The sequence below is a fragment of the Cygnus olor genome, chromosome 20 (genome assembly GCF_009769625.2).
Source record: "Cygnus olor isolate bCygOlo1 chromosome 20, bCygOlo1.pri.v2, whole genome shotgun sequence".
Classification (NCBI taxonomy): Eukaryota; Metazoa; Chordata; class Aves; order Anseriformes; family Anatidae; genus Cygnus; species Cygnus olor.
Window position 1 is genome coordinate 4,157,484 of NC_049188.1, and position 24,476 is coordinate 4,181,959.

At 38.9% G+C, this 24,476-nt stretch overlaps 1 protein-coding gene across 2 annotated transcripts in view; it reads right to left on the minus strand.

Annotated features, from left to right (window-relative positions):
• Positions 1 to 214: 214 nt before the first annotated feature.
• RABEP1 (rabaptin, RAB GTPase binding effector protein 1) overlaps positions 215 to 24,476 on the minus strand; it is a 52,561-nt gene continuing 28,299 nt past the window's right edge. For both annotated transcript variants that reach the window (XM_040532971.1, XM_040532972.1), the window contains exons 5-18: positions 23,768 to 23,887; positions 20,294 to 20,429; positions 19,303 to 19,481; positions 18,204 to 18,329; positions 15,186 to 15,653; positions 13,113 to 13,217; positions 12,241 to 12,357; positions 10,907 to 11,005; positions 9,337 to 9,477; positions 8,418 to 8,607; positions 8,097 to 8,152; positions 7,048 to 7,146; positions 6,287 to 6,403; positions 215 to 4,330 (exon numbers count right to left, since the gene is read on the minus strand). In XM_040532971.1, the coding sequence (XP_040388905.1) occupies positions 4,229 to 4,330; positions 6,287 to 6,403; positions 7,048 to 7,146; positions 8,097 to 8,152; positions 8,418 to 8,607; positions 9,337 to 9,477; positions 10,907 to 11,005; positions 12,241 to 12,357; positions 13,113 to 13,217; positions 15,186 to 15,653; positions 18,204 to 18,329; positions 19,303 to 19,481; positions 20,294 to 20,429; positions 23,768 to 23,887 (2,055 nt within the window). In that variant the 3' untranslated portion in view covers positions 215 to 4,228. The remainder of the gene's footprint in view (positions 4,331 to 6,286; positions 6,404 to 7,047; positions 7,147 to 8,096; positions 8,153 to 8,417; positions 8,608 to 9,336; positions 9,478 to 10,906; positions 11,006 to 12,240; positions 12,358 to 13,112; positions 13,218 to 15,185; positions 15,654 to 18,203; positions 18,330 to 19,302; positions 19,482 to 20,293; positions 20,430 to 23,767; positions 23,888 to 24,476) is intronic.

Here is a 24,476-nt window from a genome sequence, read left to right on the forward strand (position 1 = left end):
GGAAGGAGATTGTGCAGTAGGTTATTTTAAACCTTAAGTTATTACAGTGTAATACTCACAGCTAGCTCAGTAGTGTGCAAAAGCATTGCTGCTTCCTTCAGAAAACTCCCTGGGCTTAGTCTGGGAAGCATCACCCACCCTGGGGCCACGGCACAGTTACTGCAGTGGGAGGCCTGTGGCAGAAGGCAGAGTAGAAAGACGAGAGAAGCGTACACACTTCAGCAGCTTTTTTTAATTTGGAACACTTTCTTCATAAAGGACACACCTTCAGTACAGTTAACAAATGGTTACACTTGAATCCTGTAGACAGCAGAATTCTACATCCACAATTGCACAGGACACCAATGGCTTGGTTCACTGGAATGCAGTATTAACTTCCAAACACTGTTCGCCTTTGTCAAAAGATGGCTCTGAAGTCCGTCTTAACATTAAAAGACCAATTATCTGCTGTAGACAAACTTTAGCGGACAATAAGTAATTGTTGTCCCTGCCCCCCCAATTCCCCTTAGAAAAGGTGACGTGGTCAAGCTCAGTTTTGAAAAGTAGTACTGCACTGCTACAAAAGTGGCACAGCAAGAGGTGCCAAATAAAGCTGTAAGGAAAGGAGGGCTGTTATTACCTGTTAGGTAACGAGGTTACCAGACATGCTGCAAGAACATTTGTTTTTTGTTGTTTTTTTTTTGTACAGATTAAGACTATACAAGTATAGGAATGCATACAAAACTTGATCTCATCCCTTTTACAGTCCGCACGAACAGAATCCAGCTTTCTAATCCACTCACCCTGTGCATCAGAGCTGTGACCTGCCAGGTTAGAAGTAGTGCCTGTTAAAAAAAAAAAAAAGGAGGAAAAAAAAAACAAACTCTCTTACTGTGTGAGGCAAACCTACCACCCCATTCAAATCGAGCTCCAGGACACCAAGAATTGGAGGGAAAAGCATTTAGTTGCTGATTTTTTTTTTTTTTTTTAGAGACACCAGAATCCACTGAGTGAATACAGAAAAAGCTTTTAACTACGCTTAATTGACAGTGGTTTAAATTTGCTCTGCAAATTTGGCACACTTTTTTTAAAGGCTGCTTTGAATTTCTTATATTTGAGTTCAGCACAAGCTTGAGTTACTGCTTCTGAAGCTGTGTTTTCCTTCCCAAGGAGTGAGCTCCCCTCAGGGTTAGCAGAAGAGCTGCTTGTAGTGAGCACATCTCCTACACTCCTGTGGTTAGTCAGGTTTCTAATTTAAAAAATACATTTTTAAAAGGGATGATCAGTGGCTGGTGGAAAAAAAAAGAGTTATTTACCTTCCAGCTAGGAAAATGGTCATAGCTGGTACTTAAACAGGACTAAGGCTGCATGATGGCATAAAATGGTAAAAAGGAAAACCACCACACAGTAACTGTAGACCCTTCCTCTCCAAACCAAAGGAAATTACCCCACTGACTCACGCAGTGCCTGGTTTACAAGCAAGGAACTCAGCAGGCAGCACCACTCCTTTCAGGTGAGTTCTCATTAGTCCCCTTTTCGCCCTACTGCACGTGCCTCCAGCCTCTTCAAATTGCCCCTACCTGCCATCGCTGTCCACTGAGAAAAATACACAGGCATGCATATGAACACACACATGCAAAACTCCATTCTGCGCCTGATAGATTTGTTACTGTGCCTCTGACTGATCAGACTGATTGCCCACTCACCTGTTCCCCTACGGACTGCGGAAAGGCTCCCTGCAGCCACCACCTGCAATGTGACAATACCACACCTATATAAAGCCAGGGCAACAATCTGTAAAGATACGCTAAGGAAACGCCACACAAACCCTGCTCTAGTCAAAAACAACTTAAAACAGTCAGCTAAGGCCAGAGTTGTTTAAGGCAAGAACAGAGAGGACGGTAGGGCTGCTGAGAAGGGGCACTGACAGCTGGACCAGAAAGGGGTGTTGAAATGCCATTAACAGCTCTTGCATTAGGACGCCAGTCCATAAACTCAACTAAAAAGTCTTTTCTGCATAGGTCTTCATGTGCAATTCCTCAAGTGTTCAGCTTGCTGAGAAGATTAGCCACCGTAGCTTAGCCATAAAACAACAGGCTTCCTTGAAACACTGCTGCACACGTTAAGTATCAGTAACCAGTTAAGAGTTAGTCTTCAGGAAGAAAGGGCATACAGGAAAATGCTCTTCATTCTGCAGCTCTTTAACAAAGGCCTGTTCCCCACACACTCCAAAGAGTTTATTCAACAGAACAGTATGCTAACCGTTGGAAAACTGAACGCAAAACATCTCGTATTAGATTTATGCATCAGAAGGCAGGTGCTGTCACCTCACAGTTCAGCAAATTGAGAGGTTAACAAACCCAAAATCTGGTAATAGCCAATTAATAAAGAACCTAAGCCACATTTCAACATCTGCTAAGTGACATAAGGTGTCACCCGGAAGAGGATAACTCCGCTGTCTTCGTCTAGTTGTTACCAAGGTAGGAAAAATGTTGGGTGTCAGGATTATGAAAGGAATTAATTACTAGGATGAATAAAATGCTTTAATTCTTGCAATAAATTACAAGCAATTGAGCTTGTATGCTGCTTTTTGGCTGTTTTTAAGGCAACCCTCTTTGAAATCACCAGTTCCTTCCAATTTTATGTTAGTAGCAGGATATACACTGCTAAAAATACAGTCATGTGCGTTACAGCTTGGAGCATTTTCTGTCACTTCTGGCTTTCTTCATCACCATCAGATCTGTGACCAAGTATGTAAAGAAAACACAGTAAACAACAGAGGCAAGCTTAAGTTATAAATTTTGGACAAAAACAAGCTGCTCTCTCAGCTTTTCTTCTAATTGAGTCTTAATGAGGGACCACCAGTCTAAGAGCTCCATTTCTATTTCCAACAGCCATAAATGAAACCATTGCTATCCAACTGCATGCATGACTCTCCAATAAAAGCAGAAAAAGGAGGACTAATGCTCATGGTACCACCATAGTATTTATATAATAAGAAACCCAAAACTAAAGCCTGTTTGATCACATTTTTTTGCCTCTGCTGTTGTGTAATTTAAATGTATGCTTACAGAAATACAGGACCATGTAGGAATCAACTCTGAGCAGTAACATGATACCATACTTTTAAGAGATGCACTGTACCTTTCAAACTTGAACCAGCAGAATAATACAGTTCCAGTGCACTTGTGCTCTGTGACCAGGTGCAGTCACTGTTTTGCATACGATTAAACTGACCCAGGAGAGGTGGGTCAAGCTGACTTTGCTTTGTTCAGCATCTTACCTTGACCATTTCAGTGAAAGCTAGCGACTTCATGTCTATTGCCACCCACTAGAGCAAAACAGACCTGTAGAAACCCCAAGCCAATATACTGCTCAGCTTTAGAGATGGGAAAGAACTAGTTGTAATTCCATGTTCAAACTTACATTTGTGAGAAGAGATTACAAAACACTACATGTCTTGTGCTTTTTTTTTCTCCAAAGTATCAGAATTCAATATTTCAAGGAGCTAAGTTCTCAGTACAGTTTTTCCAGGTTTGGTGGTTTTGTTTGTTTTTTTGGTTTTTTTTTTGGATTGGCATTCTTTTGTTCAGGAGACACACAGCTCACTCATGTCCACCACATTTCAGCAGCATTCAGATTCTTCAACACAAAATCAATGGTTTAAAAAAAAAAGCACTGAGTTATGAAATAAGATCAATATCCAGTGTCCTGCTAATAAAGTCATATTTTAATATAAAATATTCATACAGCATACTCTACACCTCATTCTCTCTGCTAGCTGAATACTGTTACTGACTAGTCAAACAGAAAAACTTCAACCACTTTGCTCTTCAATGTTTTGGAGGGACAATATGGTTTCCAGCAGCTACTTTGATCACAGTAATGGGGGAAAAGGAAAAAAAAGGGAAAAACGGGGGTAAATGTTTCAAAAAATCTATGTTAGGTTACAAAGTTGGCTGAAAGAGGGGAAGTTTTTCAGAATGTAAGGACTGATCCCACTCAGTGGAACACGAAACACCACACTCATTAGTGTTTCCATTAGAAAATTCTCCTTCCTACACAGCAAGTCACCCTTGTGCTCTCTTCCTGCCCAGTATGAAACCTTTTCCCCTCTAGAAACAAAACTTAGTCATTGCTCCCCTCTGTTGTCTTCTGCTCTTTCGGTTAGAGTTAAATAATAATTAATGTTGCTATAAAGATGAGTTAAAAACCCCAAATGCAGCCTTGGAGCCAGCTCATCAGGGTGTCATGTTTCAGGTAGCTGATTAATGTCCGTCAGTTTTGTGTCATTCAGGATTGCACGGATTCTCTCCAGGGAATCTGCCTGCCGGATCCTCTCCAGCTGCACCTACAGAAAACCAACAGACACAACGAGCTAGTAAAACATGCCGAAGCAAGACCATAGGCCCATAAGCAGAGCTGAGCCAACAGACATATCATTAGCTGAAAGACGCAATGCTTGAAGGAACACAAAATTAATTCAGAACCAAGAATGGGCGGTGGGGGATGACAAAATACAACACAGTTTTGCTTTTAAAATAAAAACCACTCTCTGGGGGGCCCACACAAGCCCTCATTGTCACTCTCTTTTGCCTAATAACAAGCCACTGTCACTGTCCTGGCCAGGCAAACCAGAGGAGCTGTGTAAAGCCACAAACGTTCATGGAAAGAATGTAAAGGAAGTACAGACCTGCCTGGCACATACCTTCAAACCTCTCAAGATTAAAGCTGAAATGCTTTTGGATGAGATGTTCCTACATCCAAGTATAATCCTGTCACTTGCTTGTCTGATAAGCCATTTCATACTGAAGAAGTGCCCACTAGGAAGAACCGCATGTAAATGAACGCAGAGATCACAATATTTTTTGAGAGGAAGGAGGTGGGGGTGCACAGGCAGTCATTCAGCTTCCTGTGCTCTTTGTATCAGCATCTGGGTTTTCTTTTGTAAATTCCCAGCTATTGGTCAATTGATTTTTAGCTCTTCTTCTCCATTGCTGATACCTAAACTCAGCCAGTCGACACCTCACACACAAATGACAGCAAGAAACCCAAATCCTCATCCAGCAGCAACCTCTCCTTTTGTATTCTTGTGTAATGCAGCAGACCTTGTGCTATGGACACTAGAGACAGCACAAGCCATTGCTTTTTCTTAGCATAAAGACTCACTAAGTGCTAAAAAAAAATATAACATGTAATAACTACTTAAGGGCAGAAAGAAAAGACAAAGTACAGAGCTATAACACTCAGTGAGCTCATCACTGAAGGCCTACCACACTACCTGCAGGTTTTGAAACAGCACCACACATTTTCAAAGTGGCGTGTATGTTTTTGCTCTAAGAACTGCATAAACCAGTCCATTCAGTACTTTTAAGACGAGAGAGAGAGAGGCGGGATGATGACAAGCAAGAAACAATTTCACCAGCCAGGGCAACTCAATAGCCTCCCTTGTACTACCTACTCCTCCAGAAACAGCCAGAACAAAAGAGGACAGTTCCCTATTGTTTACTAGGCAGAGCTTAGCTGGATGGACAGTCTCCAATATTCCTGCTTTTGTTTTCCAAATAAACCTGAACACTTGACTCAAAATAATCTGTATCTCTAATTCGACTGAATTTCACTGAGTGGACTGGGCAAGAACCCAAAGGGGAGACCGCTGAACTTCAGTATACCACTTGTGAGCAAGATTTCTAGTAAGCTGGACAGTGACTTTAGCAGTGTTAGGGGGATAAATTCCAAAACCAGACACTTAAGGTGAAACCTATTTAGCCTGGCTACCTGAGGAGACAGCCACCCTGCAAACACTACAACTGCAAGTCCCTCGGCTCTACAGTTAGCATTAAGAGAGATTAAACTGACAAAATGGAATTAGTAGTAGCAGTAAGCATAGCAGGAAGAGGAACAATTCCATATATTCAGATCAAACAGTACAAGTTCCTGATTTTATCCTCAAATATACGCACCTTAAATTGCTATGGAATGTAACATACAGGAAAAATGTCAGGAGATGGACAATGAAATGCTAGGGCCTAAAGTTATCATCACTTACGGCTCCCTACAGTTCAATTTAGCACAATAAACACGTACCTTTGCTGATAAGAACATGCTGGGATTAAGTAATCAGAATAAAATCCCCTAATACTAATATAACACTAGGAATACTCGGTCATTTTACTACCCTAGTAATTAAAAATCATTCATTAATACCAACATAAGGAAATTTTACAACTTCTATTTCTTATTTTAATCAGCCCTGGACAAGTAAAGAAACAAAGAAGTAGCACCTTATGAATTGCACTTCCCTTACCTGAAGCGTCTGAGAAAGCTTTACAAAATCTCTCTGCACTTGCTCACTGACATCTAATTCAGTCTGCAACCGCTGAGCTTTATTCTTCTCTTCAAACACCAGCTGTTCAAGGTTTGCCTAAAGACAAAAAAAAATCTTTATGTTATACTTAAACTGAATTAAAAAAAGGAGAAACTCGTCTAAACTGAATAGAGCACACTAGAGCAACAAAGCATGGTTAATCTCAAGAGGCCTGGCAAGAAATTAATCCAATCGTTCTTTCCACACACCAGTTTTCTGAACTGTGAAATATGGAGCTAGTACCTATCAGACAAATTTTCTCATGATTAGATTGGTTAAAACATGAAAAAGCTTCACGTCTTTTTAACAGCACTATGTCCAGGGACCTCAAAATGAAAGAGCAGGTTTCTGAGTTTTAATGAAAACGTACTGTAGAGGAAAAGCAGTAATCTGCTGGTGAAAATAAAATTCTCTTACTGCCTTTAATTTTGGTCAAAGAAGTCTTAGACTGAAGCCTAACTTTGGAAAACACCCCAAAAGAGATATTCAAGTCAGCAGCAATTCAGATGCAGTGCTTTAAAAATCCAAGTGCAAAGTGATTGGAACGAAGATTTAGACTGTCAGTGAAATCAGCTCCATTGGATGCAATCTTATCAATATTCAAAAGCTTTCTCTTCTGTTCCCGTGTTGTAATATAACCTCTGAGCACAGGTAGATCATCAAAGAAGATGCATATATACTTCACACCCAGACATAGCTACCTTTGCTGCTGTTTCCTTCTTCAACTGTTCTTCAAGAGTGTTTTTTGCTTCCTGCAGACTCTCCAGCTGCTGCAGGTTTTCCTGTGAAGAACTTTCCAACTAGACAAATAAAAAAAACAAAAGCAAAACAAAAAAGATTAGAAGTAGAATTCCTGACACTTCAATTTCTCATAGTCCCTCCTTATGGGAAATACAGTCCAAGGGTCTCCCAGTGATTCAGAAATAAACCTAAATAACTTCTCCTAGAGAGATAGAAAATACCCAAATAATCTCTCTCTCTCTCCCCATCTTCCTTTTGGAGCTGAAGAGAACTGACCAGAGCTGATATTTGGGTTATTAATTGGGTAACCTAATATTAGCTAGGAATTAGCTACACTAATACTTTGGTTGCAGATTTATAAACAGACAAAATACATTTTAAGTAACAGAACTATGAATGTGTCCCTATCCCACACTGGCATCAATAGAGCAATTCTGTCCCTCAAAGTTCCAGGCATGACCTTATGTGTTTCCTTTGTAAAGGTCACAGAAAATACCTACAGCACAGGTGCACGTACGTTCTTAGCTAATATCAAGAGCTGCAATGGTTTGAGAATGTCTAGTACAATGTCAGTGCTTTCAGTAAGAAAATTTGTAAATGCATAAACTGCTGTTCCTTCTTACAGAAAGGAAAGGTTATGTACACAAATAAACCAGCCCTCCACCATCCCACAACCAGGATGAGATGAAGGAACAATAATGTTACATATTTCAAAATTCTCTCCTTAGTTCAGCTTTCTTTCTCTCCCAATGCTAGGCATACCAAACATCACACACAAAAAAATATATTTGAAGTGTTACTGACACCTCTAAGGCAGCTGGAGAAAAAAGTTCATTTCCTCAGATATGAAGAGGTTGATATCAACAAAGACACCAAGACAGTGTCACTTTCAAAGTCCTGATAGAACTAGCAGAAAAAAAAAGAATCTTATTCTCTTTGTTTAAACACACACCAAAAAACAAAACAAAACAAACAAAAAACCACACCCCACAGTGAAAGGACTCCTTACCTGTTCCTTCTCCACTTTTATTCTTTCCAACTCAGCTTTTAAACTGGAAATGGAAGCTGAAAAACAGTAACATTAAAACTTGAATGCAAGCACAAGAAATTGGACAGCTCCTGTTTACTTCTGTTAATATTCAACAGAGAATTAAGCGTGCGCTACACCAAAGGTACCTCGAAGAGAAATAATAGTACTTTTATTTTCAGCTGCACAGCTTTGGTTTATACTCTATCAGAAATGGACAGTTTTAAAAGTTCAGGTAAGTATATTCTATCACAAAATCAAGTCTTCAATTACTCATTTGGACATTGTTTTATCCTTGCTCACCTATTTCCTCCTTGCAATTCTCTATTTCCAGCTGTAGAGTTTCTTCTATGTTTTCTTTCAAATATTGTTCAGCTTGAATCTGTTCTTTTAAGAATAGAATCTCCGCCTTAAGTTTCTCCTCAAGGTGATCTGCTGTTGTCCGCACGCTAATTATGTCTTCACGATATTTTAAAACCATCTCCCGGAGCTCCTGAATTAACAATTAGCAAGGAGTTGTGTTATGATCTTCAGATAAGCAAAGTACCATATTTATAGCCAACACAAAGTTGTGCTACTCCAAGGTTTGTCCTGCCATACCAGATCTTGCATCCACCAAGGTATTAAAACAAAATTGAAAACAGCTTGCTTGGACTTGGTAAATGAGAAGCTTGTAAACATTACTGTCTCCACAGGATTATTTACAACCCTCTACCCCTGATTTTCACTTCCTGCCCTACCCTATCTTTTAAGCTTGATGTGCTTAAGCGTTAGTGAGCATGGCCAGGATGGCTCACACTTCTTCAAGGCTCAGGACTATTACTGGTTTTAACCTTAATGCCTACGCAGAAATTAAAATGATTGACTTTGCTTTACTTAGTGAATCAATACTTGTATTGGAGTCATGGTGACTGGGCAGGTGTGCACAACACAGATTAAACCAGCTGAACCAGGATACGCCTGAACTCCTCTGACAACAAAGCAGCTGTCAGGCCACAGTTAACTAAACTATTATCTATCTACCTATGCTCAGAATCATGCTCATGGAACAGCTCGCAAGCACCAGTTGCAATCAGCTGATTTTGTACATCACAGACTACGGGGTTAAAATCCAGATTATTGTTCACTGTGCTGTTTTGAGGCAGCTTGTTGATAAAGAAGCTTCTTCCAATGCCATCAAGTTCTGCGCATTGTTTGTGTTAATGATTTCAAAGTATTTTACCTCTGCTGCTTCTGGCAGAATGAAATCTTCGGCTTGTTGTAAAGACACATGCAAGCTATGTTTTCCTTGAAGACTTTCATTATCTTTTTGCAGTCTCACCAACTCTTCTGAAACCTGCTCCCTTGACTGTGTCAGGACAGCCTTCCAAAAACAAGAAAAAAAATCTCAGTTAGGGTCATGCTCAGATCTCTTCATGCCCCATTTACTATCACTGCTTTCAAAAGACTGAATTTGTTGTAAAGAAGGGAAACAAAATGGATCAGCATTATCAGTCCTCTCTTTTGCCTAGCCTCGGCACCAGAAACGAAAGCAAGATCAATGTTAACTGTGCAGGCAGATAAGAGGAAGCAAGCAATAAATACAACATTGCTAAATCTCCCAGTTTTCTTCCATATTTATCTGGTTAGCTAGCTGTGCTCATTCAGGCAGGGAAAAAAAAAAAAAAATCAAATATGGTTTCAGAAACTGGCAGAGCTGTTTATTAAAACCACCTAGCAACTCAGCTGTAAGATCAGGTTACTGAAAAATTAAATATTCAACCTAAAATTTTCAGTGGTACTTGTCTGCCTCCCACCATCTTTTAGGAAAACTTCAAAATAGCTTTTCCCTTGTAAAGAACAAGGATTAAGAAAACAGTTTTGCTTGCATTACAAAAGAAATACATCCAGTGAACTTTTTTTTTTTTTGAGAGAAATCTTAGTTTGGATGCACCAAGACAAACTTTGATGCTGCCCTTTGCATTATAGGTGAGTAGTTCTGAAAAGTAAACCCAGATCAATACATTTTCTGAATCTTCTGCATCTCCATTAGGCATGGTCTCACAAAGAAGAGCAAACAGAATGGTTCTGCAAGTGATCTCCTGGTGTGCTACAGGCAATCCTGGATGCCAGAAGTGCAACACTGGGATTCAGGAGAACGAAAGCTTTTCTCCCAGCACTGCTGCATAAGGGAGGAAAAAAGAAACTTGATTCTAATACAAAAGGGAATGGATTGCTCTAAGGAAGTCAGACTTCGTTCTGCCCTAGAAAATGAGGTCCTATTCCTGTCCTCTGGCATAATTCCTACAAGATGCTCAAAATAGTTTTAAAAAAGTAAGTTCCCATACATATCTCTTTCTGGGTGTTAGGGCTGATATTTTAAGTCTGACCTGTAAAAACACTGAGCATTCATCTCAAACTGAAGGAAATATTCACCAGTAATGCTACTTGTGATGAATCCTAAAAAAAATTGTCTTGAGAAAAATCTACTGTCTTCAGATTTGACGTGAAATAAGATACTAAATGGTCATTAAATATACATAATAAATGAGGAAAAAAACCAATTGTCTAGTCAGCTCCCTATTAATCTACATGGATACACGCAAAGTGTGACAGACTGACCCTACAAACTGTTCGAGGGTCAGCACCCATATCAGAGCTCCCTCGGCCACTGTTTACATGTTAAGATTCACAGCTCTCTCCAGCCAAGCTTGGTTTGACAGCAAGACAAACAGTCTTTTACAAACACTCTGAGCCCCAAGGGTTAGACAAACAGCATTGTTCAAGTGATCTCTTGACTTGAGCTGTCTTACCATTTGCTCCTGGACACTTCTCTTTGCTTGTGAAAACGCCTGCTGCAGTTCACTGAGGAAATTCTCCGACTTCTGACACTTAACCATAAGCAAAGAGATCTGAAAAAACAAACAAGCAAAAAAAGACATACAGACAGATACAAAGCATGAAACATTTTGAAGAAGAAACAGCCCCTGAAGCTCTCTTCCCTGTTATCACTGCTAACATACACTTGGAAATTTCAAACTAATCTACTAAAGTTTTTGTTAATTGCTTACTCAGTAAAACAGTAACTGTTCAAATCAGAAAGAAGTGATGCTATGCTTCTATAACAATAGTAAACTTTTTTTCTATTTATCAAACTCTAAGCAACAACAAAACAGTTAATTCTCATCAAACTTCAATGTTAAGACAGTTCATAGAAGAGAAACTGCAGAGCTACAAAGTTTTCAGCATTTCCTTTATGGTAATGGTTTTTAAAAATATACCGTTCTCTGAAAGCACACATCTCCAGATACCGTAAAGCATGTGTTACTGTAAAATAACTTAACTGTAGAGTGAAGTAAGATTAAATACTACTTAATTATGATTACTTTTGGTACACCAAAAAGCCCCCACATATTCACGTCACCTAGGACAGACTTTGTCTCATGACTGCTATTTCCTTAGTAGGAAAAAAATAAAACATTGGGTGGGATGAAAGAGGGAAAGTCTTGCAACTCAAGAGAAGCAAATCCAATGGCTTGTATATCGTATCTACTTAATATTGTAACCTTTAATATGCCCAAGATTTTATTTTATTTTTATATTTTACAGCTATGACTACCACACATCCTATTTGGCTTCACTGTGCCAAATACCCATCTGTGCACATCTCAGACTGAAAAATCTTTTCAATTTTGAAGAAGTTTAGTGCGTATTTCAGACAAACTAGTGTTAATGCCTACTCAGATACTCAATAACTGCATGTCTTCACCACAAGTCCATTAACAGTGTGTCAAGTGTGTGGTATCATAGTTCCACTCATCACACACAAAGAACACAGGGCTACTTTTGCACGTTTGAGTGATTTCATACACAGGTCACAAACTCAAACACTACACAAATTCCAATGATCACCTCTGTACGGGATTTAAAGTTCAGAGATGAAACCTTAGGGCCAAAATTGGGTAACATGTCAGACAGCTAGAACCAGGGGCAGACTCAGACAAAGCACAACTAACCCTAGAAACTGTCACTTTTGTTGCCTCTGCTGCAGGTAGTCCACCCTCATCCAAGAGGAGATGAGTTCTTGCTATATACTACTGAATAATGTTTCTTCATTCCTAGCAACTTTATTACAAAGTGATTATACCTGATTACCAGAGTCTTCAGCACTTTGTTTCATATAATCCTCCAATTCTTGTTTATCTTTCATAGTCTTTTCCAGCTGGTCATTGGCCTGCCTCAGCATCACCTGCAGCTTTTTCACCTGTGTTATTACAACAAAATAATTTAATTTTACATTATTTTTGGGAATATTTATTCCCTGAACACAAATATAACTTGACACATCACACTCCCAAAAAAACAAAACAAATCTCTCAAAAATCCTATGCAACCCAGAAGTTCCTTTGCTGCTCTGAAATACTGTGCACCACAGATTACACCTATAAGGAAACACGGGACATCGAGCTGCACTGGACCTTTGCCACGTAATGACTTCAGTCACTTATTTCAAAGCAGAACATGACTCACGCCTTCTGTACCCAACTGAAAATTGTTCTTCAGAATATGCTAGGAAACAAACCTCTTCCAGTACTTTACGGTCATTTTATGCTGCTAGGATGAGGTCCCTCTCTGTTAAGAACTCTTGCAGTATCAAAGATAATAGAATTTAATGCATGAAAAGCATTTTAGAATATAAATTATGAAAGACACTGACTTCAGCATGAGCACAACACTTTTTATAGAACGGTGACTTTACCTCATGATTTTACAGCACTGGATAAAGTGATTCTCCGAGGTAAATATTTAAGAAATACACATACGTGGTGTTCATGGCCACACACCAGTAACAAATTGGGTCGTGTTAATAAAATTACATAAATTAATCAGATTTCAAGTGTGCTGGCATTGGCTCAATTAAAAGCAATGAATAAAACAGCAAGTGGTTCATCATTGCATGTTTATTCATTCCTAGGAGCAGCTGCAAAAATCTTGCTAAAGCTAGAAGAAAAACCTTACCTGGTCTCTTGTCTCAGCCTCCTGAATCTGGATGCCTTGCAACTGCTTCTCATAATTGGAGCACATATCGCAGCGTCTACCCAGCTTGTTCCCTGCATTCTGCACCTAGAGGACAGAGTTATCACCTCCAATAAAGGCTATAAAATGCAAGGAATGCAGGAGTGATACATACTCTCAGGTGTGTTGTGTGTTCACAGAATATTACTGATAAAAGACAGCAGCAGAATCGAATTGCTCTAGAAGTAAAGGATAACGTAAATCAGCTGCTGTACATAGATTTTCCTGGCACAAATCCCACTATTAGTGAAGAGCAATAAGTCATGACATGCAAGAGTTTATCAGGTCATTCAGTGTGTCCTTTTGAAATATATCACATAATTACCTGCATAGAAACAAACATCTTGGAGAACACTTTTTAACAGCCTTTAGCCTTTTTTCATGCAATTATATTGTATTACAAATCAAATTATCAACACAACACTACTATTTTTTTTTTCTTTATATATATTTTTTTTTAATTAAATGAACACAAGCCAACTAAAAAGCAAATCAGTTCATTGGTCAGGGTTTCCTTTAATCTTTCTCTCCCTGAAACTGAGATTTGAGTATTTTTGCAATGGCATGTACTAATTGTGCTACAATAGCCATCAAACTTTATTTATTTTTTAATATCCTCCTTGAACATAGCTCAGTATCAGAGACTGAATAATCAGCTAAAAGAACAGTTGGGAAAGAAGCAAGTAGAAGAAAAGTTTAAAACAAACAAAAAGAATCCCAACAAACGGGAGGGGGGAAAAAAGTGTTGGGGTGTGCAGCAAGGAAACAAAGAATTTATTAGCCCTTTTGGCCGAGGGGACAAATGGGAGTTTTCTCAAAGCTCCTATTGCAAGTCAGGTCGGAGCTGAAGTCTCATTTGTATTTGCTGCTCCTTGTCCCTCCCACACGGAGCAGCGCTCACAAGTCCCACCAGTGCTCCTGCCCCCAGATATACGTGGGAAGCAGGGTATTTCTCCCCTGAATTCTAGGACAGGGTTGGAGTAAAATGTCATTCAAATGTCATTAGGGCAAGGAAATACTCAAAGTAAAGGACTGAAGTCAGCTCTGAGATTGCAACAGCACAGTTTCTCCCTCTAGATACTACAAGCTAGTAGCAACACAAACCCAGCAATTTTACAATAGGTTTAGAGAAATCCCCTAAGTAATGATTTGCAGATAAGTTGAATTCCATTAAGTTGAGGAAATAAAATATGAACACTTCACCTCATCTGTTCTTTGCCTGGCCTCTTCTCTTCCACCTGCATTCTTACATTCATTTTCCCTCCCCCAGCATCATCTTCACCCATTTCTGACTCCTCTCTTCTGCCTCCCTTTCTTCCCCCTAAAGCATTATTTCTTGGCCTCTCTTCTTCTGAAATCCAGGCCCCAGTAATATTCCTCTTTTCAGCAGGAAACCGAACGCAGGCTTTAAACTGGCATCATATAAAGCTGCTGAAAACCTGCCAGGCAGAACACCCAGAAGCAATATTTCCTTGGTCACCCATACTGAAATTGGCACAGCGTTAAGTCTAATCTGCTGCTCATTGCTCACCAAAATTAGTTTCTGATGATGCAAGTCCCTGATAATTTTCTGAAGCTTCCTTTGTGGTAGCTCTGTGTGTTATGAATATCTTGGTTGCTCCTTTCTAAGTCGCACTCCATGCATAATTCTCAATAAATATCCTCTGCATACAAAACAGCACTGTTAGCCCTGATCCTTTTGTTAAGTCTTTGTCCTTTCCTAGTCACTCCCAGCTCCCCTCTCACATGAAATCAACAGCAACCTCTGCCAGACTCTCCCCTAAAAACGCTCTGCGTTGAAGAAAGCTGACTTTGCCACGAGCAGTCAGTCAATACCCCTTACGTTAAGTCTGCTTTAACTAGAGAAGTATTCACGAGAGAGAAGTGAATAGCTACCTCTGATGCTGCAGATTTTCTTCCACGACTGACCTCCAAGGAAAGCAAAGCAGCAGGAGCTGAACAGCCTTCCCCCGGCAGGCAGCCCACGACACACGTGGAAGCACGGCGGGCACTCACCTCTTTCTGCAGAAGATTCCACTCCGTCTCGCTCACCAAGCGGTACCCGCTAGGAGACACGTAAGCGCTTTCTACCCCTTGTGTAACACTGGAAAGAAGCGAAGCAGTCTCTTCTTGCTCTGGCGTCATTGCTTTGATTGCTTTTTCCTGATCTTTGGTTAACATAAACCCACTTGGCATTTGCAGAGACCCAAGGGAAGCTGTATCAAAGTTCTCAGACACAGAATCTGCTCCAACAAGTGGTCCAAAATCTGACTCATCCAGATTCCCAGCAGATTTTGCTTTGTTGTTGTATCCTAAAGCTTTGGACTGTAAAGATCCAGATGTCCCCAGACTGTCTGTTGACTGTGCTCTCCGTAGTCCATCTTTAAACATGTCATTTTCTGATTTATTGAAAGATTCACCAGAAGACAGAAGCAAGTCTGCATCCAACGAATGGACTGAGCCATGGGTGCTATTTAAATGCACCTGGAATTGGAAAACAAGAAAGAAAAAGTTATATATTCCATTCTAGGAGCACAGTACAAGGGGAATGCTGGACACCAAGTATAGGACATAGTAGAGGGAGGTTTAAGTTGGCTTTGGCAAGAACATCTGATCGCGAAACTTAAGACTGAAGAGAAAAGGACATAGAGCTGAAATGTTCCAGCTGCAATTAAAAAAAGTCTTCTGTTAAGAGTGCTTTTGTAAGAATCTGTCTTCCTGCCAGCTCTTAGCAAGGACACAGTCACCTTACATCTTCCAGTATTTGCAACAAGGCACTTCTTCCATTAGAGAAGAGAGACACTTGCAATGTCGCTTCTAGAACTATAATCAACAACAAAACACAAGTATCCCTCTTCTACAACTAAGTTCAGAAGTCTGTCCATCTGAAAATGAAAAGAGACTTAACACCAACATAAAAGTGAGTGGAGAATGATGTATTTAAAATCTGCTCTGTAGTGACAAGTGAGTATTTTTTCCATTTCTTTCTTCTACTTGAGTGTCTGATAAAACATTGCAAGAGAACAATATTTTCTTACGATATTTAAAATATTCTTTGCAAATAAAATAAAAAATGAAAAGGCAAAAGGCTGGGATTAAACAGAAAGGCATCATGGGGAACGTCAATACCAAAAGCCACAGTAATTGTCCTGTGACCTGTATAAGGAACATTAAGTCTCTTGATCTATTTTTATTTGTTTGTAGCACTGAAAAGAGAGTAGCAATGCTTTATTTAAGCAGCATATGACTGTTTTCAAAATACCTTCCATTCTGGTGCACTTCTGCTTTGCCATTAGACATGTAAAGGAAGCAACACTGAAAATAAGTCTCTTGAGAAAAATACTGAATTCCAAAATAACTCCAGCATGAACTGGTAGGTTGTTGGTACTTCCATGTGTTTATAATATTATGTATTTACTTTAAAATGCAAATATATCAGTTGAAATTCATGAAAAAAAGTCAAGAGAGTACGGACCTACATAAAATTGCATCATCAGACAACTGATTGATGATGTAATTTTTTTTTTGTATTGCAAGCTGCAAAGCCTATTAAATGCTCAACAGAGAAGAGCTCAGAATTTAAATTAGGAGATAAGACATGACTGATAACACAATTTATTGCCACTTGTAAAACACTTTCTGTGCAGCTAAAAAGGCTCTAAGAAGCAATAGGAAACAAATCCATAAATAGCAATTGAAAACAAATCCTGAATTACTTTGGAAACCATATCCTTCCCCAAAATATAAGATTTCGCATTGCATATAATTCCTAGAATTAAATAAATGCAGTACTTAAGGGACTAAAATGTATCCCAAGAACTGTAATTATAAAGAAAACATCAGAAGACAAAACCTTTGTTTGCCATCAATTGTTCTTATTTACCTATCTAGATAAAGAAATGTTAGTATTGAACACTGTATATGAAATAGAAAAAAACATATCCTTGGTGTATTATAAAGGGTACCTCTGCTCCATTTAGATGTTATGATTTTGAACATCTTTCTGCATTGTGAACTGTTACAAAGCACTGATAAACAATGAATGGCAGACTCTGGAATACATACATTTTTTCTCTTTAAAAAGGATAAATAAAATGAACAAAATATCAGTTCACACTGCAAATTCTCAAGTCTCTTGGGGCTTACACAAGCTTCTATAGTGCAAAACATAGTCTTTATTATTTTGTCCTTACTTCGACTTACAAAACCAAAATGGAACCTGTTAGGGTATCAGCTAAGCAAGCAAAATACATTGGAAAAGGAGAAATAATCGCCCATTCTGTTATTCGTTTCTAAGTTCCAACCTGTGTGCTCCTTGGACTTGTTTCTTCACAAATGAAAAGTTTAAGTAAATCTCAAATACAATTTCAGCTTGTCCCAATGTATGACTTCCTACAACACCAAAACGGCTTGCTAACCAATGACATCCTGTAGTATCACTTTTTCTGGCTGTCTAATGAAGCTACTAATGGAGCTCAAGCAGCTTCAGCGAAAACTTGGTGCTAAGCCCCAGCTACCTGCTTGGATAAAAAAACAAAAAAACTAATTTTCGGCTGCAGAACAGATGTGGTCAAAACCCTCAGTTTACACAGTTGGATACATCTTAAAACACACATGCGCATGCACTCAATTGAAGAAGTAGGTTAGCAAATTAGCTACAAAATGCTTGCTTACTGTTCAGATTTAATTGGTTTCATTCTGAAAATTTAGATTTCAATTCTGAATTTAATTAGAATTTAATTCTGAAAATGTGTTAGAACATGGATATAAATCCAAAGAGAATTTAACAGAAGTTAACTGGAATGCAAAAGGTAAATTACAGTTTTTAACAGCATCTCTCAGAGGATTTTACAGTATTGTCTTCCAATCTTTATTTGAATTTATATATTCAAGTGCATCTCCAAAGGTTTTTCATTGCTTAATAAGAATTATAAGTGACAGAGAACAAAGTCACTACGTTTGCATTTCTACTTGTAATCGCCCTGAGGAACGCACAAGTACTCGAAGTTGCTTTGAACTATTCAGTTGTTTTACCTCTTCATTAGAGAGCTGGGTAAGGGATTCCTCATGGGCTAGAGAACATGAAGCTTTCGTTTCATCATCTGAATCTTTTTGCTTCTGCTCCTTTCTCTTGCTAAGTCTCTGCTGATCATCATCTTCCTAGAAATCAACAGTCAATAGTGAATGCATATAAACAGGATTTAATTTTGCCACTGTAGTCATAACATTAGCTTTCATCATACACTAAACTACAAAGGAAGACAGCACCAGAAAGACTTTTTCTTTTGGCTAAATACTCCTGTATTTTGTCTCATAAGGGTTATTTTCATTAAAAAAAATCTAGTGTTCATTTCAAAAGGCACCCAAACTGACTTATTTTTCATGTTCAGTGTCCAACACATATTCTAGAAAAAAATTATCCAAAGAACGTATTATCTAGATCCAAATTCTTATAGGAATTACCAAATAAGGAACAATAAAAATAGCTGCTGCCATGGCTATTGTATAGAACCTGATAACACACACTCATCTAATGGCTGCACTAATGGCCAGTATACAAGCAAAAACCTTCAAGATAAATGTGAAAACAAGTGCTTTGATCACACCAAACAATGCAATAATATATACAAAAAGAATTAAATAAAGACCTCATAGAACACTAAGCCATAAAGCGTGAACACAATCACTTGCATCAGAGAATTCAAAATGAATGCCTGAGCTAGGTTCTGTCTTAAGTAAATAGATAAACAACTAGAAGGAAGTGAATCTTGCTATCTTAACATCCTTAATCTTGGAGTAAGAAACTGTCATCTGTGATGGAAAACAACTAGGTTAACTTCTTGATATTAATACCTTTTCACTTAACAATATTGGCAACATTACTTTTAAAGTTACTATAGGTAACAGTATTAAAATATTCACATAAATGGGGAGTTTCTGTTACAACCGTCAGCTGTCATTTAAATGGAAAACTTCTATTAAAGCTGACAGCTGTCATTTTTTTTTGGAAATATTAGCACACAAATAATTTCTGCCTCCAACGTGTTTTCTATACCTTTCCATACCACATTCAAGTTACAGTACTTTAATTAAATAATAATAATAAAATAAAAAGAGGAAAGCAGCAAGTAACCTGATCCTTTTTTTTCAGTTCTTCAACTTGTCGAAGCTGCTCAGAGGTCAGAACAATTTCCATACGCTGCATGTCTCTCATCAACAAACGCTGAGACTCCAAGAACTGGTCGTTGGCTTTCTGCCATGTGTGTTTCAACTGGTTGTGCTGTTGCCGCTCTTGCTCTAAGAGATGGCAGACTATTCAAAAATAGAAAGAGTCGTTCTGAACCAGCATTTTTTTAACCTGTCTTCTTAAACAAGGCATTCTCACGAATAAAAGTAATTATTGTTCTAATCAAAAACAATACAGCTTTGTTCAACAACTATGTAGGATGAAATAAGACATTTTCTTAATTCCTAAATCTGGCTTGAGACAAGGAATGTATCACTGAAAATGCAAGATTTCCCAATCAGAAAACTAGTATCTTAACTTCATTCATGAGTTCTAATAGTTTCTTTTTTAGCGCTGGTTTTAAAAGACTGTCTTCTAAGCCCCTATTTATTTCAACAGGAGGTTCTGCTTTACATTCCTCTACAGTGATTCTGTGCTGTACTGGCATGGACATACATTCACACATCTATCTGTTCCACCACCAGGTGTTCAGAATTGGCATACCTCAGAGAGATATATCAATAGATTGCATTATGGAAATAATGCTCATAATTCTACACAAATAAAAGACACTAGTAAAATCACTTTAGTAAGAATGAAGCTTGCATTACTATGAGAACCTAACACAAATTCAACGGCATAACAGCATCCCCAGAGAGACCAAGTGGATGTTATTTCTCTCCATCATAAGAGGACTCCGAAGTCAAATCTTTTATAAACATTTCAGGGGCTTTCACATACAAACACACTGCTTCCTCTCCGTCCCATTTTTTTTCCCCCCCAAATACAACTCAGATACAAGATCAGAAGAGAAGTAACAGCTTTACTGGTTTTTTGTTTGTTTGTTTTTAACATCCTTAGCATAGAAGAGTCAAAAGGATTATCAGTACACAGGTACCTTCATGCAGTTCTTTCCGCAACTTCTCTGCATCTTCTTGCAGTACTGATTTTTGCGTGTTGAGAACAGCCACGTACATCTCTAAGTCTGTCCTACATGACTTCTCAGCTTCCAAATAATGGTTCAGTTCTTTAACCTGAATAAAAAGAGAGAAATCCACAATCTCAGTGAGGCAACACTCTCAGGCATTTCTTTTTTGTTAGAAGTCATCGTGTCACCTGTTTCAGTAACATACAGCTGCTGAAGACAGCAGTTTACTCCTAGAAATCAAAAGTATTCAACTATCAGTGTGCAAGTAGCATTTGTATTTTTTTTCTGAATAAATCATTTACTTATAAAATTTCACAAAATGAAACATTTAAGTGACTCGATTTCTAATTTCTACAGATGGATCACAACAGTGGCAGCACTGAGAGGTGGTAAAGAGGGAAATATCACATAGAATCATACAATGGTTTGGGTTGGAAGGGACCTTAAAGATCACCTAGTTCCAACCCCCAACCACCGTCAGGGACATCTCCCACCAGCCCAGGCTGCCCCCAGCCTCACCCAGCCTGGCCTTGCGCACTGCCAGGGCTGGGGCATCCACAGCTTCTCTGGGCAGCCTGGGCCAGTGCCTCACCGCCCTCTGAGTGAAGAATTTCTTCATAGTGCCTAATCTAAATCTACCCTCTTTCAGTTTAAGGACAAGGGGTAATGGCTTATCTCCACATATCCTTGTAAAAAGTCCCTCTCCTGCTTCCTTGTAGGCCCCCTTTACGTACTGGTGGGCCACTGTAAGGTCTCCCCAGAGCCTTCTCTTCTCCAGGCTGAACAACCCCAACTCCCTCAGCCTGGCTCCATAGCAGAAGTGCTCCAGCCCCTTGATCACCTTCATGGCCTCCTCTGGACTGGCTCTAACAGCTCCCTGTCCTTCTGGTGCTGGGGAGGCCAAAGCTGAGCACAGGGCTCCAGGTGGGGTCTCACGAGAGCACAGCAGAGGGGGACAATCCCCTCCCTCGCCCTGCTGGCTGTGCTGCTCTTGGTGCAGCCCAGGATACGGCTGGCTTTCTGGGCTGCAAGCACTCGCTGCTGGGTCTGCGTCTCATTTGGGGTTTCATGCTCAAAAGAAGATGTGAAGACAATTCAAAATAGAGTAAAAATAGTAGTCAGAATACATGACTATAAGGCAAGATTGGATGAAACCTCAGAAGAGAAGAAACCTCAGAAGAGAGAAAACCTAGGAATGGACAGAAAAAACAACCACCACTCAAATCCATGAAGGCCTGCTGCAAAGAGAAAGGAAAATATGTTTGGATGGGATGAAAAACAATTACAACAAGAAAGACTGAAGAAATATATTAGTAGTTTTTTTGTTTGTTTGTTTTTTAAACAGCAAAGGCTAACAAAGAATTGAAACAAATGTCCCACAGAGACTGCAGAACCTCCAGTGAGAGCCTTTTCAGATAGGGTTACATAAACATCTGCCAAACGTGATGCGTGTAGAAACGGATCCCATCTTGCAGCAGGGAATGGGCTGAAAGATCTCTTTATGGCCCTATAGGGTTTTCTGAGTCAGGAATCACAGAGTTTTTTTTATATCAAAAGCAACAAAAGCCTTCAGGCAATTCCTGACTGGCTACACAGAGTTGTTCATCATCGTCCTCAATGCAGTAGAGGAGCCACAGGCACTGACTCAAGAGTTCAACAAAACCCTTCTGCTTTTATTTTCCATTAATGGTGGGGACAGCTTCTCCTGCCCTAGGACAGAAGTTTTCTGTCTGCAAGCCTTTGAAATGGAGAAGTCTGGAGAAGAGCCATTGGGAAGGGCAGAACAGTGAAGGAAAAAGAAAAAAAAAAAAGCAGCATTGTTTCATCAATCCAGTTAAGTACCTGACACTGAAAAAAGTAACATGACTCAAAGCAGACCTGAGGGATTTCACCATGAGCTATGGAAAAGCCAACTGCACCACTCGTTCTGTACAACCTGCCAGTCCTCATACCAGTCTCATAATACAAATCATGCAAATAAATGCCTTGTATTTTTATAGAACCATAGATTAAAGTACTTTAGCAACTTCCTATGTCTATGTTTAAACCCCTCCTTGCTATATACAAAACAGCAATGCTCTCTGATTAGGTTAAAAGGTGCTTGAAATAGGATTACTGGGAACTTCAGACAGAAGGAATAATGAAGTTAAATTGACCACAGGTAAGAATTAAGACCTAAATGATTTTCTTTTGTAAAAATTACCATTTAAAGGGAAACTTCTTTAAAAAAATCCCGCAATAAACTATAAGCATGGATAAACTCATTTTTCTCTTTTTTCAGGAGACATGTGCTTGCATTTTACTCATCCTGTAGAGCACCGTGCTCATGTTTTGAGAGCATGCAAGAAAAGAGACAGTTCCCATTTTGTCACCTTGGCAGCTTGGCAATGAAAAGAAAATATTATTTGCATCAAGAGAACAAGCAGAACTACCTAGAGAACTATTATTCCTAGGCAACATTTCAGTCTCAAAATGTGACCTATAAAGCAATTTGCGTAAAGAATCTATGAAGAAGGAAAAAGCTCAAGCACGGACTCCCAATCAATCTAGTACAATTAATACCCTTAAATGAAGTACACCACTTCCTCAAATCGCAGACAGGCCTGCAGGCTAGACTAAAACAGAAAAAAAGAAGAGAGAGAGAGAAAGAATTCCAGGAAATGCTGAGCATCTACTGAGATTAGTTTCAATGAAAGTGATCCGGAAGACCACAAGGAACGTGTTTGTTTGGATGTTTTAGAAACATCCAAATTGTAGGTTATTTTGCAATTTCAGCCTATTTGACTTAAAAGATAAAATAGTTGTTACAGAAGACATTTTCATGTCTGTATAAGACAGTACATTACATGCAACTATCTTAATGTGATGTAGATATTATTTGCCACCACAACTGATGAGAAAGCTCAATATGGGTTCTGAAGAATACAGGAACATTGGATAAATCGCTCGTACTGATTTCTTATCAGCAAGATCTGGTATCCCTTTCTATGAATCTGAGCTTTGCTTAAAGTTTAAGATACAAGAATTCTGGTGCTATTGCCTCAACTTTATGCCCAGGATTAGAAGAGGAAATATAGCAGATGCTAGGTGGTAGTAGATTAAAAAAAAATCTGCCAAATGCAAATCTCTTGGGGGCTTTAAGCATGACAGTAATCTAAAGGCCAGGCTGTCGGAGAGGTGCAAAGCAGCTATTTTTCTAGAGCTTTTTTTTCCATTTGCAATAGAGCTGAACTTTAGCAGTTATATCTAAGCAGAGATGACACACAAATATAAAACAACCCTGAAAACAGAAAGACAGAAAAACGTATACAGGTCAAAAATGTTACCTGCAAAGCAGTAGAAAAGTATACCTTTTTATCTCTTACAACATTTGCCATTATTTATCTGCATCAAAATAGTATGATGCAAGACACAAATCAGGATACAGTTACAATTCCACCTCACCTTTGATGCTTCTAACTCCTTTATTTTTTCTTCAGCTTCTGTCAATTTCTCTTTTAGTGCTGCAATCTCTTTCTCCATAGGCATCACAACCGAACGAAGCTTCTCAGCATCTTCCTGAGCCTGAAATTAATGCAATAAATTACAAATAACACATTATCATAGTTTTCACCACAACATTTTTCCATTGTGGGAGACATTTGGAGGAAGTTTCCATGACAGTAGAAACTGCTGACTAAACTTCCACTTTCAGCACTTAATACTCTTTATTTAGTTCAGCTATCGCCTCTATGACAACAGGCAGATGTTATTCCCTTCAGAGAAAGCAACTAAATTTTGAATCCATGTATGGATTGGGCCATGAGCTTTTAAATCTCAGTACTCTCAAAACTTGGGGGACATGCATTTCAAAACATGTATCCTTTTCTGTTATTAAAGGCCTAGCTGTACTGCAGCCTGCTGCCACACGGCTCACAATAAAAAAAAAAAAAAAGTATATCACGAGAACTTCATGGTGAGTGATTGACCATTCATTTACTTACTTCTGCAGTTAAAAGGAAAAGGATCTGCACAGTAACACATAGTGCAGCTTTGTTCTGTTCTGGAAGATTATTTTTCAGTTTAAAATTACTACTGACATAGCATCAGTTTTTGGTGTTACTGTACTAGGTATTTCAAAGCCACATACAGTCCATCCATCAAAACCCGTGAT